Source organism: Epinephelus fuscoguttatus, linkage group LG11 (genome assembly GCF_011397635.1).
Source record: "Epinephelus fuscoguttatus linkage group LG11, E.fuscoguttatus.final_Chr_v1".
Classification (NCBI taxonomy): domain Eukaryota; kingdom Metazoa; phylum Chordata; class Actinopteri; order Perciformes; family Serranidae; genus Epinephelus; species Epinephelus fuscoguttatus.
This window is the reverse complement of record NC_064762.1, coordinates 18,793,474-18,812,401: the sequence shown is the minus strand read 5'-3', so window position 1 is coordinate 18,812,401 and position 18,928 is coordinate 18,793,474. Positions and strand designations below refer to the sequence as shown.

At 39.3% G+C, this 18,928-nt stretch overlaps 2 protein-coding genes across 3 annotated transcripts; both read right to left on the bottom strand.

Annotated features, from left to right (window-relative positions):
* Positions 1-523: 523 nt before the first annotated feature.
* serac1 (serine active site containing 1) lies at positions 524-11,246 on the bottom strand. 2 transcript variants are annotated; one of them, XM_049590317.1, is made up of 17 exons: positions 10,305-10,595; positions 10,026-10,126; positions 9,849-9,885; positions 9,601-9,743; positions 8,128-8,217; positions 7,433-7,564; positions 7,210-7,331; positions 5,942-6,070; positions 5,658-5,771; positions 5,277-5,439; positions 4,818-4,968; positions 4,572-4,713; positions 4,217-4,317; positions 2,124-2,221; positions 1,767-1,949; positions 1,527-1,670; positions 524-1,375 (listed from the first exon to the last, which is right to left on the bottom strand). In XM_049590317.1, exons 2-17 carry the CDS (start codon positions 10,117-10,119, stop codon positions 1,239-1,241), a joined length of 1,980 nt encoding a protein of 659 aa, XP_049446274.1. In that variant the 5' UTR covers positions 10,120-10,126; positions 10,305-10,595; the 3' UTR covers positions 524-1,238. The 2 variants fall into 2 exon arrangements, with proteins under 2 accessions (XP_049446274.1, XP_049446272.1); XM_049590315.1 differs by lacking the exon at positions 10,305-10,595 and adding an exon at positions 10,815-11,246 and having other exon boundaries at positions 526-1,375.
* A 157-nt stretch (positions 11,247-11,403) lies between these two features.
* On the bottom strand, positions 11,404-15,167 carry myct1a (myc target 1a). The gene is made up of 2 exons (XM_049590318.1): positions 14,804-15,167; positions 11,404-13,876 (listed from the first exon to the last, which is right to left on the bottom strand). Exons 1-2 carry the CDS (start codon positions 14,856-14,858, stop codon positions 13,329-13,331), a joined length of 603 nt encoding a protein of 200 aa, XP_049446275.1. The 5' UTR covers positions 14,859-15,167; the 3' UTR covers positions 11,404-13,328.
* Positions 15,168-18,928: the final 3,761 nt, after the last annotated feature.

Here is an 18,928-nt window from a genome sequence, read left to right as displayed (position 1 = left end):
TGTTGGAGCTCCAGCAGCAGAAGCAGTCACTCACTTTGCTCTAGCTGTGTTAGAGATGAATCTTGTAGGGGCAGAATAAACCATTTTGCGCTTTTAAGGGGTGAAAGGTGCCTCAGGGAGCTTCTGCTTTTTTTTTTGTTTGTTTTTTTGTTAAATAGAAAGTTCAGTCTTACAACCAGTTTATTCCACCAATTTGAATTTAGTTAAGGCACTAGTTGCTTAGAAATAAAAGTGCATACAAAACCACACTTTTTATTCCAGGCTTTTTGAGACCCCCTCCCATGGGGACCCTGGGTAATCGGTAATCAATTTACTGTCATTGCAAATTAGAAAATGGTCGGCAGGTCACCGAACTACATCCACCAACAGTATTGCTGCACAGCACCTTATCAAGGACTGTTTGACTGATGGGCAACAAGTTGACTATCACTGTTATATTGCATCAAATGACATAGTTAATGAAACAATTAATGTTAAAAAACATTTAGAGAGGATATGCATTGCAGAGAGTATTTGAGATGAAAATGATGCAGAGCACAGACAAGTTTGACTCACTCCACCTTCATACATTTATTCATTGTCAGTGTTGTAGTGGCAGTTCGGACTACAAACACATGGAGATTCAAAACCAATTGCTCGATTAGTCCCCTACAAATAAATAAATATAGCAACCTGAACTAATATTAATACAGGTCCACTTGGGTTTAAGTTCAGGAAGGAATCTGTTTTGGCAGACGATATGGTTGTCGTACTGGGTTAGAGTAAAATACATTAATTTAAAAAATAAAATCTTAAACAACTCTGGTCAAAAATACTGAGGAGCAGGAGTGGCAAAGACATATCAGTGCATCTTTAAGTAAATCATGTCTGAGCATTATATGCCCTATGTTAAACTGCTAAGTCAAACTTGAAATGGAAAAAAGTGTCAGATAGTAAAATCTAAAATAATTAAAATCTCAACTCACTCATGAGAGAGACCAATCCAAGAGGATGGCTAGGAGAACAAAGTAAGCAATGTTCTTTTCCTCACAACTGACAATTTTTCACAGAAATCAGTGTGTAAAATATATTTGTTTTCCTAACTATACTATGATCACATAAGTGGATGTTTATGTTAATGTGCAATGAGGAGAGGCAGTTATGTTTCCATTTGGTTTTGGGGGTGGGGGTTATCAGTGCTATCCCCCTTTCAAGTAAAAAGTAGGTTTTATCAGTGTGTTTCTGTTCATGTGTTTCAGTCAGTGGCTGATGTAGCTCTGCAGAGCTTCCACGATGAACTGGAGGCTGCGCTTGTACAGAAATGATTCCTTCTTCTCTGGCTTGCAGATGTTGAGATGATCTACATCCACCTCGATGAGCTCCCCAATGCCAAGATCTGAAACCAAACCAGAGCAGGCTCAAGGTAAGAGGTCAAAGAACAACAAGACATATCACTTTCAAGATATGTGTTTGTTTTGCTCATGAATCCATATTTAAGCTATACATCACAGATACACATGTCCTGTTAGTGCATTTGCGTTACATACTTGCTGACTGCGTTGGTACCACCAGTATCTTGATCATGGGACCAATGTTTGTTGGCAGCTTCTCTGCAAAGCTCAGCACCTTGAATTCCTTTTCTTTGGCCATGTTCAGGAAGTTCTCATTCAGGTTGCGCAGTGCTGGGGAGTCTTAAGAACACATGGACAACCAATCACATTAAATATTGAACAATATCTTTGAAACATAAACAGTCTTGGAGCTCAAAATTTATTTTATTCACTTACCTTTACAAAGTTCTCTGACTTCTATTGACGGAAAGAGGAGATATCTGACATTGACTGAGTACTCTGCCATAAAGGTGCCATGGTGAGGAACACTGTAGAACATAATGCCCTTGGTGTTATTTAACAGTCCATGCATATCTGGGTCCTCTGAGGCATCCAGCAGCATTTTCTTCACAAGCAATCCTGATGCAAAAATCAAACACAAGAGGATACAGACACACAGTAAGCACAACTTTTAAATCAAATACAGTCACATACAGGTGTAAAACACCAAGCCATCTGTTTTTAATGTTGCGTCAAAGGGATTCGAGTAAAAATCTGACATGGAAAAGTGGAAGGAAAGTTTTGAGAAAATACCTCCCATACTGTGGGCTACCCAGACCACAGGCCTCTCTCCGACTCCTGCCAGCTTTAACTTCTTTAGCAGCTCTTGACTTCTGTAGGCCAAGGACTTCCTGAAGAGGCCAAAGCAAAGCAAGAAATAATAACAGTCACTCATTGAAAGTCTGTTGGAACTGTGCATAGCAGATACTGAATCATTTGGGAGGATTAAACATTGAATTTCACTAAGAACTGTAGCTTGATTAGCATTAAGTAGTGATAATGTTGGACGAGTTGTGCAAAATAGATTATTAGTATTGTAACTGTCAAGGTTATCCACTGAATGAAAAAGAGGTAGAGCCTGCACACTTACTCCATGCCACAAACTTTAATGAACAACGTTTCGATCCTAGAGGGATCTTCGTCAGGTCTGAATGTTGGAAAATGAAAACCACACCTCTATTTATAACGTTGTGTGCAACAGGTGTGATTAATCATCCCAATATCATCTGGGGTTATTTTTTAAAAAACATCGACCAGAAAAAGTAAACATCAAATTCAATCCAGGGTAACAATTCAGTACAAATACATCAAAAACACTCTAAGAATATATATATATTATAAAATTCCATCAGAAAAAAGGGGGGACCTACAATTCAAAAAAACATTGAATCATGAGCAGCAATCATTTTAAGTGGATTATATTCAATTAATCAGCGTGGGCTGATTAGTCTCTTTCACAGAATAACATTAAAGTTAGCAAATCGTCACAGTTAAACAAATCATCCGAAATACATCTTAGCAGCAAAACCTCATCTTGTGTATTTAAATAGACCTCATCAATGGGGAAAAAAAATCAAATGATTAAGCACCTCCTCTTCTTTCGAACACATAAAACCCCCAAGAAGAGGAGGTGATCTGAACACCCTCCTATTGAAAAGAGAGAGTTTTTATATCTTCACCCTCCAGACTCTTTCCCCTAGTGGTTTGAATCAAGAATATGAGATCAAACACTTTCTTTAAATCCATTAGGCCTACTTGAGTGTTGAATTAACATATTCTTCTTATTTCTTATTATATATTCCGATATTGTTCTATATGGTTTCGTCGGTTTACATGTCCCAGTAGACTACTGGGACATGATTGTGAATACTATTTTTGGTGTTCAGGATCTGTGAGCTTAATCATTTGATTTTTTTTTTTGATATTGGGATGATTAATCACACCTGTTGCACACAACGTTATAAACAGAGGTGTGGTTTTCATTTTCCAACATTCAGACCTGAAAAAGATCCCTCTAGGATCGAAACGTTGTTCATTAAAGTTTGTGGCATGGAGTAAGTGTGCAGCCTCTACCTCTTTTTCATTCATGTTTTGTGCTGGCCTTGCACCTTTTTCGATGTGCGTATAACTACCCCCTCGCACCAAGGTTATCCACTGAACTAATTGTGAGCAGTTCCATGTAGGAACAATTTTCTCTTCATTGAACTACACCCCTGCCAATATAACTGTGCAGAAAGAAGCATGTATCTACTGCAAGCTCACTTAATACCAGTGAGCCAGCTAACGGTGCAGTTCATCTGCCACTGATGTTTACACTGCGTACGGTCACAAGCTCGAGCCTCTCACCGTGAGTAGATGCAGGCAGTAATATGGATAGTGGATGTAGTTAGGTAGTAGGTAGGAAAAAAAATAGTTTCTACGTGAAACTGTCAACAACAAGATCTGTAGATTATCTTGAGTAAATGAGTGATGACTTCTGGAAAGACACAATGCTGTTGAGTTTTTCAAACAATTTTTTTTGGCACTTTGACCACCACAAACTGAGTGCCCTCTAGGTCCATTGTATTCAAGAAAAGGCAGACATCTCTATAGCTGATATTTTTAACACTCAGCAACTTACGCCAAAATAATCTAGATTGATAAATAGCCCTGCAGGTAAGAGGAAAATATGTTTTATTTTATATATATATATATATATATATATATATTTTTTTTTTTTGGAATGAACTGTCATTTTAAGAAAATTATTTTCGAGAATTAAATTAGAGAAAACATAATTTTCCTATTCTTGCACAACCCTAAAATCAAACACCAGTGGAGACATGAGACAATAACAGATTGCTCACCTCTGATTCTCTACGGGACACTTGGCCATCCAGTCACTGAGGTGACTGTCATACTCCACTGACAGTACTCTTAGATTTGGACAGTCAGCAGCCAACCATGACTGTTAACACAAGAGAACACAATAACACGGAAGAACAATAGTGAGAGACAATTAATCTCTACAAGATTGATTATATTTATCTTTGTGAGACCTCACATTTCACTGGAGAATCCAAACACTGTTGAGTCTCCCCTTTAGCCAGAATGACCAATCCGTAGTTGTTCCAAATATTTAATTTAATTGTAGGAGGAAAAACATGGAAAGACACTTTATGGGGACCCACAATGCTTACAGTAATAAGGTTGATTTTTCACCTTTGGCCAACACTCTGTGTAGTCATCCCTGCTTTCTTCCTCCTTCTCCTCTTCTAACATGTTGCGGTCCTTCTGCCTCCACGTCTTAAAAGCTGCCCCAAGAATGCCATGGATGAAAAGCACATCTGCTTTGATTGGCTGGCTGGAACAGATTGTCAAAGATGAGTGTTGGCTTACACAGAAAGTAAAAAATGAAACTAATGTATCATAAAAAATATGTAACAATATAATCAATCATTTTCCTACTTGCCACGTGTTTGTGGGTGGAGTATGTAAACTCCATCTTGGTATTTCTCTTTCACTGTCTCCCTATCCAGGTTGGCCAAAGCGCGGGCTGCATGAGACGCCTGCATGACATGAGGAGACTGCATCATCTCAGCAAGGACAGAAATCCAGCCTGAAAATGGTAAGGACGAAAAGGAGAATAAAAGACGACTGGATTGAATATAATCTGTTGTTAATTTTTCACTTAATACAGTTGGGACAGAGAGTATTAAAATCAGAAAACAAACAAGTGTGAACAAGTATAATTTCTGTTAAGCATGTTTGAGTGATCAACAGTTGATTAGCTGACAACATTAAAACTGTCTTTGTTATGGTGAACAAGTAATCTGTAGATTTCTACCTATTTACACATCCTCACTTCATCTAGTCAAGATTACACATAACCAGAACTCTCTTTGGAATAATCAGTTGCAGACTTACCAGACTGTGAAATGGCCTGGTGAACACTCTCATTGAGCGCCAAATTTCCTATGATACGAACAATGTTCCTCTGAATCTTCAGGGAGTCTCTACGAAGCTGATAAACCCTCTGGAGGAGCTGCAGACCCCCATTGGCAACTATGTGGTCACAGTGGCTCTGGACCTGCAGACATGATGTGTTTCAGTAAGTTCAGAATATATACATACACCTCTCCTAGCAATTAAAATCATCCACAGCCTCCTCAGCCGTTAGTCCACTGAAATAGTTGTTTAGAAAACAAAACAATTCAAGGAACAGTGTGCAGTGTATACAATAAAAGGAATCAGACAACTTCCCAGGGGAAGTTGACTAGATCATGTTTAGATGAGTGATGGCATTACCTTGGAGTGCTGTACCAGTGCTTGTAGGCAGAAGGATTCCACCTTCTCAGAGGGAACAGAGGTGAGGCTCTGAGCGTAAGGCAGCCCGTTACCTCCAAAACACCACAGACCACCCTGCAACATAGGAGAGCGTATGTTTCAGTACGGATTTTAAGATTTTTATTTTCAACCTTTTTGAACAAAGAGTTGTTCTCCTGTTGGTTTGAGTTCTAGGTAGTCACTTTCCAAAAGACTGTATGTAGAAGTGCATGTCCAACTTGAGTCCAGCTTTCCATCTCAATTACCCGTTGTGCTGCCAAAGACTGGGTGCTCTCTCTGAGGGCCAGTGAAGTGAAGTACTGAACACATTTGTCCACCTCAGACTGAGGCAGAGATGCCAGCAGCTGCCGCAGTCCGTCCTCTGCTGACAAACCCTGTGATGAAGTTAACACATATTAGACATCATCTTATATACCTGTGTTATGTAAAGCTAAGGTTAAAGATGAATAGTGATGAATAGCTTGTATCCCTTGCAGATTGACAGCTACACATGTGATAGCTGATTCCAACAAGAGACACAATATGACCAATCTGATTTCTGAAGAAACACACAAAAAAATAATAGGGGACAGTCAAAAATGTAAAGCCTATTAGGGCTGGGCGATTACTTGAATATTATTTTCAATCACAATTTTGGCTTATGAAAACAAGACAGTAAAGAAAAAAACGATCATTGGGTCACATTCCATTTTGCAATGATGCTCTAATTTTGTCATGTTATAAATCCAGCACACCCCTTCCCTTTACTGCAGTGCGCTGTGTCGCCAACTTGGTGACTTTCTTGCTTGATTTAGCGACTTTTCAGACTTTCTCAGTGACTTTATTTCTGAAACACAACTGGTGACAAATTGAGCAAGTTAATCAGACTATATATATATATATATATATATATATATATATAGTCTGATATATATATATAGTCTATATATATATATATATATGTATATGTATAGCGAGAGAGAGAGATTTTAAGATATTTTTGGGGCCTTTAATTGATAGGACAGATGAGTGTGAAGGGGGGGAGAGAGAGAGGGAGTGACATGCAGCAAAGTCACAGGCTGGAGTCGAACCCGGGCTGCTGCGGCAACAGCCTTGTACATGGGGCGCCTGCTCTACCACTAAGCCACCAACGCCCCATATCAGGGATATATTTAAACATGTTATATTCTAATTAATTCTCATGCATGTTGTTCAGATAGATTGGAGTACAATTCTCCTCTGCCAAAGATGCAGGGTCTTTCCCTCTCCATTTTATTTGTTTTTCAGTTGAATAATATTTAAAGTTCAAGAAAAGATGAGTTTTTTCTTTTAAATTTAAATAAACGCATAATGTTTCTAAGGTCAGTAAGTAACAGTGTTAATAATTGTGATCTTAACATTAACTAAAATAATCATGATTTTGATTTTCTGCCATAATTGAGCACCCCCTCGAGCCCATCATGGTTTAGTATTGAAGCAAAACCTGTGGATGAGCGTGGTTTGCAAGTAATAGACATACTGAGGAGATACTCACATCTTCCAGGTCAGGCAGTGCAGGTGAGCGCAGGAAGAATCGAATGTCTACCTGAGGAGTCCGGGCCAAGCCCACTGCTGTTCGCTGGTCTATAACCTGGGCTGCTGTCTGGTACTGGTAGTCTGCATTATTGACAAAAAGTGTGAACTTATCCCACTTCAGCTGTTGTACAGTATACACTGTAAACCTGAAGTGATATGTGACAATTTTTGATGTATTTTACCTTGCCAGTGGCGATTTTCTGCAAGCTCCTGAACAGCCTGTAGTCTGATGGCTTTATTGGCTGACATTGTCCTTTTCAGTAAGACCCATAATGCCACTTCATGTGGGTCTGCATCAACATGGCTGAAGTGCTCTGAGACATACAAATACAGAGCGCACTGACTGGCTGAAGATTTACAAAACAACGTGGATAAAGGGTGCTATAAATATTCCTAAAGGCACAGTGAAATTGAGTGTTAACTGTCTCTACAGTGACTAACTACCAGTATCTACAGGACCACTCTCATATTTTTACAGCAGCTAGGAAGTTACAAACCTTGTGGTTTCAAACCTTGTGTCATCAACTTGGCAGCTATTCATTTTTAAAAAGTCAAAAGTAATTTCATTAGATGTCTTACTGCAGTATAATTTAATTTTAAAGCTATCACATATTTCCATAATTGTAGACAATACTGCATTTACAATACAAAGTCATTAGTAATAAAAACAAAGTTAACATAACAATATGCACAAACTGACACATTCAAAACAGGATGTGCATGTAGAAGGCAGGTGTTTCCTTTAGCCTTAATGTGCACATGACACATAGAAATGAGTGGACAGCTGTAGTTTTATGAGAAAAAAAATATGTGTGCCTCTATTAGCACTCACTTAAAAACATGAGTTTCAGTATAATGACAACTTTTAGTTTCTCACCGTCTAGTGATTGCAGCAAAACCCTGGATGATATTTCCAGAAACCGTCTTGCAGCTTTATGAAGTTCCTTCCTTGCTTTATATGTGAGCCCTAGACACAGTTTAGAAGTTAGTACAATGACCTAGAAAATCTGATTTTAATTTCAGTTTTTAAAAAAAAAAAAAAAAATAGTGAAACCCCTTAGTACTAGTTGCTATTTGGTATCTAGGTGGAGGTTGGTAGGTGATTGTTTCCATAAAATAAGAGAACCTTGACCAATGGAAGTGAGATCAGTCAACAGACTGACCCAGATGTTCAGGCAGGAAAGACAGTAGAGAAGGTAGGGAAGGAAAGACAGGAAGTAATGATGGCAGACGTCACTGGGCACCTGGTCATGTCAAACTCAGTGGGACTTTGTGCTCATACAAGAAATAAAGCCATTCAGCACATTCCAGATATTGTTTAGTTCGTCTGGGAAGTCCAAAAACAAAACATGTAAACTAAAATGAAATCTCTAAATGGTCTCTAATTTTTTCAGTTTTGTAAGGTGTTATAAAGGTTCGGTGTGTAGGATTTAAGGGGATATATTGGCAGAAATACAATATAAAATAGTAAGTATGTTTTATTAAGTGTAGAATAACCTGAAAATAGGAATTGTTCTGTTTTTATTATCTTAGAATAAGCCAATTATATCTACATAGGGAGCTGGTGCTTGTCCATGTAGACTGTCATGTTGCACCATGATATTTCTACAATAGCCCAGAAAGGAAAAACCAAACACAAGTTCTAGATAGGGCCATTCACATTTTTGCATCAGCCACCGTAGTTCACAGCCTCTCCGTGACAAGAGCATGGGAAAGACAGTTTTTTTTAACATGAAACTGCTTCATTCAGTGTTTTAACCAGCCTGAATTATCGGGCCCATTTGTTTTGGAGAGGAAGAGACCTCTGTGGATAATTCAGCTCCCTGTTAAAACCTCCTGTACATCTGAATTAGAAATAGGGTGAGCACACTTTAGGTTATCAGAGAAAGTAGGTGAGCGCACATTAGCAGGTGCTGGTCTAAGGGCCTGTCTGTGACATGCCAAACAGCATGGGAGAAACACTGATTTGTAAGGTGAATCTGCTTTATTCAGTGTTTTTACCGGTTTTACTCACCTTCTCTGTTTGTTTAGAGAGGAGGAGACTTCTGCGGATAATACGGCTAACCTGAACACTGAGGGAATTCAAACTTGGAGAAGTTTCAGCTGGTTGCAATCTGCAATCCTCACTGCTAGATGCCACTAAATTCCCCTAAATTTTACAAGCTGTTCCTTTGTGAAGGTGAAACACTGCTTAGATGTAATTGTGCTGAAATCTTTTCTACCAGTCTGGACTTGATGTTTCCAGCACTTTGCTAAGACCAAGCTGCGTGGAGCAGACACTGTTCCTTTAAATGGACACATGATGAGTTTCCAGTTTAGACATAAGGTCCAGGCTAATGACTTTCAGTACCTGCAGTAAGGTTTTCCTTTTCATCTGAGGGAGTGGCTCTCAGATAGACGTAAGACTTGTACTTCTCCTGAAGAATTGCACTAGTGTCAATGGTCACAGCCTTGTTCAACGCCACCACTTCATATGTGATAAAAAGACAGCCCCTGTAGATAGGCAATGGATAAGGTGTGACACATAGATAGTTGTTTTTACACAAGATTTTCATTGAAGTCAAGGATTAAAATCTGTATGTAGATACTGTAACTTACCCAGAGACAACTGCACCAGTTACTTTAGCAAACTTCCCTAAATAAAGAATAAATCTATATTAGGTCAGGGTTGGAAGCTGTACTCACAAAAGCATCAAGGTTGAAGCCAGAGTACTTGTGAGATTGCTGACAAAAGTTGTGTACACATAAGCCAATTAGGTCTGCTTAATAACTTACTTAAATCTTTCCACTGAAGCACTTTCCTCACTCCAGGTGGCCCAGTTGTGCTCAGTCTCCGACAGCGGATCAAACGTAGGGCTGCACCAGACATCCTCCGCCTGCAGGTCACCCCCAGTGTGAGGATAAGTTAATCAAACCACCACAAAGGACTAATCACCTATTCCACCCCGGGTCTACCTCATACTAGAAACTTACATCATAGAGTCAGACGTGTGGACAATGACACTTTTGCTTAAGCTAGGTTAATTTAAAGCACGTAGAAAACAAACGGTTTACCTGAAGCAAAATTGCTGTGTTAAGTTAGCGATCCAGCATCAAGGCTCCACTAACTAAACAGCTGACATTATCAACAATAAACCAACGTGTGTCAATAATTAACGCCAAATCTAATCAAATAACTAATGTAACGTTAAGTTAGTAAAGCCATTAAATCATTCATAAGTCCTCTAACGCAAGCTAACGTTAGCTAACTTGGGATAAGGAAGGCAGCTGCGGCTGTCACCTCTCCTGTCAGTCAGTCTAACCCATCATTCAGATTAATGTTACACTAAAGCAAGCTGACATTGATAACGCTAACGTTAGCATAAACACAAGTTAAACTGTAACAACGGGTCAAGCTAACTTAACCGTTAGCTAACACTAACTTGCTCCAGGTTTAGCTTTTAGCTAACGTTTTACTCTTAGAGCTGTCCGACAGTTTAAGTTACTGACTGTTAGCTACCTAACTGACCGATTACAGTACCTTTTCCGTGCTGGTTTAATTTAAGTGTTAAACACTGACATTACCTTATTCACCGACTGATGAGCTTTACAAGGATCACCGTGATGCACTCCACGACTGCAGCGCCCGGTGTTCATAAACACAACAAAACGCGGCTCACAAATAACACGTCATCTTCCGCAACTGACGCGGTCAGGAGAAAACAACAACAACAAAAAATACTGCTGGCCAAGTTTTATATCCATAAAAGTAAGGTATTAAAAATCACACCCTCTTTTTGTACCTTTAAAAAGGCAGCAGAATCCTACACCAAGACTTTATACACCTCAAGTTTAAGATTCTATGTTAATTTATTTTTGGTATAATTTTATTGCATATCTTTTATTTATCTGTATCACAAGTTGTTTGTAACCCCTGGCATTGTCTGTCTATCTCTTTCTTGTTCCTTATTCTCTGATCTTCCATTATGCTCTCTCAAACTTTTGTCTCTATGTTCACAAGGATATGTGAAATAATGAATATAAAAATATATTCAAACAACAACCAAACCTTTTTTAAAATACAAAAAAGAGACTAAACGCATGCAGTGTGGGGCGTGATAGTTTGCTTGTAGCATTATAAGAACACTTTTTATTTACTTAACATGCAAAAAAAAAAAAAAAAGAAAACCCATGGGGGTGGTTGGGTGTCTTCCTCAAACTCCTCTACCAGAGGCCTGGGAGTCTCAGATGTTGTACTTAGAATCTGCTAGAGCCACTCTCCCAGTTTGGGGCCACAGCCCCCAGTGCTCCCATTACCACAGGGATCACTGTTGCCTTAACTCCCCAGATCTTTTCTAGCTCCTCTTTCAGTCCTTGGTATTTTTCAAGCTTCTCATGTTCTTTCTTCCTGATGTTGCTCTCGCTCAGAATTGCTACATCTATCCCCACTGCCTCGTTCTGTTGTTTGTTGATCAACACGATTTGCGGTTGGTTAGCTGTCACCAGTTTGCCAATCTGGATCTGGAAGTCCCACAGTATCTTAGCTTGATCATTCTCCACCACCTTAGGGGGTGTCTTCCATTCTGACCTTGGGACTTCCAGCCCATACTCAGTGCAGATGTTCCTGTACACTATGCCAGCCACTTATGGCTTTCCATGTACGCGCTTCCTGCCTGCATCTAACATCCTGCTGTTATGTGCTGAACTGTCTCAGGAGCATCTTTGCACAGTCTGCACCTGGGGTCTTGTCTGGTCTTCTGTACCAAACACTATTGTAGTTTTTTAAGTTCCCTCATCGGAAACAGTTGTCAGACTGGACATAAAAATAATCCGTCTGCTCAGATTGTATGGAAAGAATAATGCAGTCCAATGTAACAATTATGCAACAATTACAAACTATTGCAAAGATCACGGTGTTAATATGTTGATGCCGGTGGTACTGACTGATTGACAGGCTGTAGTCTGTGGTGAAGTTGCATTAGATGTGTGTTCAGTTGGGAGTTTTTTAATAATGTAGTTCCCTTGTGGTCCTCACCAATGGACAACATCACAGTCTTGAAATATTATCAATATTTGTCTAACACTGTCCAGAAAATGAAATTTTAGAAACTTCTCTAAGGTAATTTTTGGTTACAGTATTCTAAAGGTTTTCATGTTATGTCCCTAAGATCAGGGCACTGCTTTGTTTGTTCTTGCAAACACCCAGACCACATGTTTCGTATTTAAAACAACTTTGTAATGCTTTGGATCCCAGCTTTTATTACATTAACTTATAAGCAAAGTTCAGTAAATTACGTTCAAAGATAAACTACAAAAACTTATGACATCTAATGCCCAACTTTCTTTGTCTCTCTAGCACATACAATAAAATACATGCAAACACAGACACACTGAATTACGTTAAATGCCACACTCACCCATCTGCCACAACTCTGTAAAAAAAAAACATTTGTGAGGCAGCAATTAAAACATCAAATGAGTTTAAAGCTGTCTTCACCACGTTTTGCATAGATGTGTTGTTGACACATTTTAGTAAAGTTAACACACAAACATCCACCCTTCCCTTGGGGTACACTTCATTCTCTCTGTTGCATAGATATTAGATAATCAGGAGGGACAAAGGAGACATCTTGCCTTGCAGCATTGCCCCGTCGCCAGTATGTATTTGTAAATTTTAGCCATAGAAAAAAAAACATAGATTCTCTGCAAGCATACATGAGTGTCAATCATCACTAAATACAGACTGCTAATTTTCAAGAGGAATAATTTTTGTTCATAAGCAGCTGTTTCCACAACGCTTAGAGTATTACCTGACTCTTCTAAATAAATACTCTACAGCAGTATTGAATGATGAAAGGCAAGTATGCTTATGTCAACACCAGATATATATTAACAAACCAAAAAACATACAAGACTGATTGTTGTTTCAGAGTGTTATTGTGTTGAGCAGCGCACAGATTTGACCTTCATGTCCTTCGTTGCTCCACTCAGCTTCACCTGGTCATATAAATCAATACAGATTTAGTCCAATATAATTTGTTAATCCATTTACATCTATGGGCTCATGTAGCTGTCGTCAGCCTGGTGCTCCCACTCCTCTCAGGTGCATGTTTCCTGATAAGCCCTAATAATGCTTTCATAAGCTGGAGGTGGGGTCTGTGTAGCATGGAAACCTCTCAGGCCATTGTTCCCCCAAAATGACTCAGGTCTGGGTGGGGTGGCAGCTGATTGGGCTGCTGTTTGGGCTGATCCAGCTGACGTGGTCAGAGTCGGCGTACGAGGCAACGTGGTCTGGCTCCCCTCCTCTGCTTCCCTCGCGATTTGGCTACACTGAAGTAAAGGGTGGAAGGTTGAGGCCCGGAAGCTGGATTTGTGCCCCAGTGGGTCGAGGTGATCTGGGGAGGAAGTCTGGCGGTGGAAGCTGAAAGCAGCGCTGACCAAACTGTTGTTGCTGCGCCGGTCATAGCTGCTGTTGCGGTTGAATCCTGGGCGGTTGCGGGAAGACGCGCGCGAGTGGCGGGGAGGGCGGCGGGTGATGCTGGCAGAGCCTGCTCTGCGTCTGGACATCCAGGTCAAGAACACGTATACCAAGGCCCCCAAGACGAGGCCCACCGCCATGGACACACAGAAAGCTATGATCAGAGGGACTGTAAACACAAACACACATGAAAAGGGATATTTTATCTTCTGTGATAGATATCCTCTTTATTCTTGGTTTCTACTTAATTTGTTTTTTATCTTTTCTGCCTCATTAACGTATTTACTTTTCAGGTTCACCGTGAGGGAGAAGAGTTTAATAATAGCTACGCACATGCAACACATCTAAATGAACTTTATCTTAAACAACAGTCTTTTTTATTCTCCCCTGGGAATAGAAGGAATTTTAATTAGAATCAATGCCTTTACAGAGATTACAAAAACATCTGTTTGTCGCAAATGGAGGATTGCCAACAGTGTCTTGCAAGATGGTGCCCCTTGACAAAATAATAATAGGCTTTCCTCTTTCATGTTTACCGGAGCAAGTACTTTGGAGACAACAAACTGATTGCATTTCATTCCTACAAAAAAAAAGGCACAGACTTTTCGGTCAGTGCCTCTCTGCCTTGGAAGCAGAAGTGCCCACATAAGCGTGCTTTGGGAGAAGAGAGAGAATGCAGAGGCTAAGACAAATCCTTTGGACCAATGCCAGAGAAAACAAATCAATTTCCTTTCAATATAGTTAAGCATTAAACAGACTGAACCCACTTTGCTACTAGCCCATATTTCCACAGCAGCTTTTTTTCACCAACTTTTGGAAAAAGGAAAGGAGACGCTGGTCAAAAGTCATCTGGAAATGACATTTGGGAAAACGGAGGAAAAAACACTAAGAAAACATGTCAGGACCTTATAGACATGGAGTCACAATAGGTTTCTTTCTATTTTGTTTAATGAGCTTCATAAAGAATCGGGCGCACATATTGTGTCGATCTCAGAGGTGATTAAAACTTGAATTCCTGAGAGAACAACAGTGCCAATCAGAGAAACCACATGAAAAAGACCAGCTACAAGAGAAGGGAAGTTAGGAAAAAACTCACCAGCATCAAAAGACTGAAGTATTTCCAGAAAGAGATTTGTGTTGTTCTCGGCCATGACTTTGAGGAGAAGAAGAGAGACTTAGTTCAGTCTATCTTTTACTCTCTCTTCTTCTCCCTTCTCCTCCTCTTCTGTCAATTCTTGTCCGTCTCTCTTTTCCTCTGATGGGTTTTCCTGTCCTTCTGCCTCCCCTCTTTCCTGTTCTCTCACTTTCCCACTCTGTTGTCCCTTGCTCACTTTCTCTGTCAGTGTGTCTGTCTCCCTCAGAGGGAGACTCAGCCCAGAGGCGCACAGGACTGGCGGCTAACTCTGGCAGTCGTCTTGTTTATGGAAGCGGAAAACTACACTGTCACATTTCCTGCTTTTCTGCTTGAAATTAGCAACAGGAGTGGCTTATCTATCCAGGACAGAGATCCTGGAGGTGGGGAGACGGGGTGTTGCTATAATCACTTCCTCTCCCATCATTTCCTTCAGGTTGATTAATGTAAAATGGCATCACCCTAGTGCCATAAGACTCAGCACTTTAGCTTTCACCATAGGAAAGTCCACCACACTTACCAATGTTTTTGTTCCTTTCAGAAGTGATAAAAATTTCAATCTCTCTCATGTTTCTCCCCTTTCACTACAGAGACCACAGTTTTGCCATAAGCTGCACCAGCAGTTGCAGGCCTGAAATGGGTGCTGAAGGCAAAACCACAGCTGTAATTGATGGTGGCAATATTGTAAGTGCTTTCAATACTAAGTTGTAATGATAAAAAAAAAAAATGCTATTCTGGTGTATTTTTAAACCGACTCTGTGGATATATGCCTGTTCTTGTTTCCACCGTCTTTGTTAGTAAGCTCAGTCTTTCCACAGCGTCTGCCAGGTCAGCGGTGCCTGCATTGGACGTCTGGTCCTTTCCCACTTGGAGAGATCCAGTAAAAACACTGTAGTTTGATAAGACAGAAAAGCAGCACAGCTACTCTTTCAACGCGCCAACAATTTCTTTTTACTTTCACAAATCTGTTACTTGTGTTACTCATTTCTTGATCCCACAGTCAGCATTGTTTTAATCCTCTCCAAGCCAAATCTGCAAGCTCATCATTACAGTCAGAGGGAAGGATGCGAGTAGTCATATTGGTATGCATCTAATGTAGACCAGCTCCATTTGCCCCATCAGTTTTGGATTTTACTCTAGCGTTGATCATAAACCATCTTTCACCTTTCAATTCAACCTCAACATTAATAAAGTCCAGTGATGAAATTAATCTTGAGTACTTTTACTCAAGTACTGTACTGAAGTGCAATTTTGAGGTATCTGTACTTGAGTACTTATATTTTATGCTGCTTTCTACTTCTGCTCCTCAACATTCATGAGTTAAATATTTTACTTTTTATGCCTCTGCCCCAGCAATAGCAGTGGCCGAAGGCATTATATTTTTGGGTTGTCCATCCGTCCATCCCATTCTCGTGAACACAATATCTAAACAGCACCTCAAGGGAATTTCAAATTTGGCTCAGACGTCCACTTGGACTCAAAGATTAACTGGTTAGATTTTGGTGGTCAAAGATTACAGTCACTGTGGTCTTGTTTGTCTTATTCTTATTAACATGGTATCTGAAGAAAACCTTGAGGGAATTTCTGACCTCGCAAAACATGTTTTTGGCCATAACTCAAGAATTCATATGCTGATGACAAAATTTCAGTCTTAGGTCAGAGATCAACTTCACTACGACACCATAATGTTCTGCAAAAGCACTTTTCTGGCCATTTTCAATGCTATATCTCTGTAACAAAATGGGAGACATTTGATCAGATACTGAACTGATGACTCTAATCTTGGGTGCCCACCTTGAAACTGCAGTGATTCTGTTGATGGTGGGATTCTTTGCTACTGGTGGGAAGATGTGTGTGAAGCATCCATGTTTTTAGAATATGTAGCTTTTGCAGCAACATCCATATTTCATTCCATTCATAAGCATTATCAACTATCATAGCCACATATGAGTCTGGACAGATGTGGATGTAACTCTGACTAGCTTGGTGAGGCATACAACCTCAAGGCGGTAACTCTAGTTTATCTACTACATTTATTTTGAATTATTAGTAAAAAAGTTACGCAGTTTATGTGTATATTTTATCAATAATCTAAATATTTTTAAAGGTGAAGCCACCCAGCAGTATATAGAGCAGGGTAAAATGTTTAACCTTTACCAGCTAGCATTTATGTAATGAATACATGAATGCATCAATAATTATAATTCAATAATATCATATATATATTATGAAATGGGCCCTCATTTATAAGGAGTACTTTTACTTTTGAAACTTGTAAAGTATATTTTGATGATCATACTCTTGTTACTTTTGCTTAAAGAACTGCTTCACCCACAAAATGACCATTTGTAAATCAAATAATCCCATTGTGTTACCTTGAATCTTTTTTTTAAGAAATTTTAATTTTTCTAGCATGCTTCCACAGAAAATGGCAACATATTGATTTATATATTGATTGGGGAGCATATTTAACAACTAGATTAAAACATTTCAAACTCTCACACAGTTTGTGCAGATTGAGTGAAAATGCATGTGTTTGGGAAGCACTGAGCATGTGTCTGGATAAAAGAGACCTGGATTATACTGCAGGAGTTGTGTGAGTTAATAAATAGATGTTTTAATAGAGTTTTGCTGTTGTTAATTGCGGTTTCCTATCAATCAGTAAATCAATATGTTGCCGTTTTCAGTGGAGGCATTTGAGAAAAGTTTTCTTCACAAATTCAAGGTAACACTACATGATTAATTGATATACAAATGGTCCTTGTCCTTTAAGTAAGTATGAAATTCAGGACTTTTACTTGTAACAGAGTATTTTAACACTCTAGTATTACTACTTTTTCTTAAGTAAAAGATGTGAATACTTTGTCCGTCACTGATCAAGTCAAGCTGTTAAAAACCTTGTCAGTGGGATGAAGAATTCTCAGATTTTCAGACAAAATCTCTGTGAGTGTATTATAATAAGAAGTTGACTACCTTCAGCCTTATTACTACCAAGTAAAGAGAGAGAATAGCCTGGCCAGAGCCTACACTTCCTTCAATTGTCGGCTGTGTTGTAAAACCTGTCGAAAATAACCAGCAAACACCCATAACACACTGCGAAATAGAATGTGTAGCCATTGTGTTCTGTCATAGAGTAATTGGAGTGTAATGGGCTCATAGGTGGAGGAGCTATTCTTTGAGCTAGTTCATGGCCTTATCAAAATGTCATAGGGCAGAGTGGTGGCAAATTACAGCGTGTAGTCCTTAAGATCTTAGCTTTCTGTGAGGATGTCAAACTTAAAGCAGCAATGAAGGTTGTACTATATTAGTGCTTTGTTGTTAAAATATACAGAACAGTTTCTAAATTTGTTGATATGATGAATCAGTATCGTATTAGTCTCCTCAACAGCAGCCTTATCAATTTGGCCATAACTCAAGAATTCATATGCTTATGACAAAATTTTACACAAGTCCAATAGAATAAAATTATGAAGTGATGATATCTTAAGGTCAACTTCACTGTGACTTTTCTGGTCGTTTTTAATGCCATATCTCAGTAACAAAAGGGAGATGTTTGTTAGATACTTAATCTGTAACACTAATTTTGGGTGTCAGCAGTAATATTTGGATTTCCAGAGGCTGAGCCAACCACCAGGGACTGACAAGTCCCCACTGTTTTCCCTTTATTCCCTCTTTGACCAGTAGATGGAGTGATACTCCAGGATAATTTCTAGTAGCAGCTCATCTCTTCATGTGTCCTGCATCAGAGAGCAGGTCCACCCCCAACCTGTCTATTAAACAAGCTGACTTGCCTGTTTTAAATAGTCCGAATGAAAAAAAAAACATCGAGGTTAGCAGACGAACATGAATTCACAGAAATAGTATAGGAGCTGAGGTAACGTCTCATATTTTATCATGCAAACTGCTCTTTTTAATGTGTGTTACAGTGTGTTTGCTGGGCAACACATACAGACTACTATATTGCATACATGCACAGCATCATACATTGTACATATATATTACGTACATAGTGCAGCTCAATGAGGAATAGATGTAAGGCAGTGATTTGATGTATAGTTTTAGCGATATTTAGGAAAACTTGAAGCCTTT

Coding starts and splice junctions, on each gene's coding strand:
- serac1 (XM_049590315.1), bottom strand. CDS start 10,119: ATGTCTGGTGCAGCCCTACGTTTGATCCGCTGTCGGAGACTGAGCACA. Junction 5,772..5,941: donor AGTCTTTGGCAGCACAACGG/GTAATTGAGATG, acceptor CCTATGTTGCAG/GGTGGTCTGTGGTGTTTTGG. Junction 4,969..5,276: donor CCAGGCCATTTCACAGTCTG/GTAAGTCTGCAA, acceptor TACCATTTTCAG/GCTGGATTTCTGTCCTTGCT.
- myct1a (XM_049590318.1), bottom strand. CDS start 14,858: ATGGCCGAGAACAACACAAATCTCTTTCTGGAAATACTTCAGTCTTTT. Junction 13,877..14,803: donor ACTTCAGTCTTTTGATGCTG/GTGAGTTTTTTC, acceptor TTGTGTTTACAG/TCCCTCTGATCATAGCTTTC.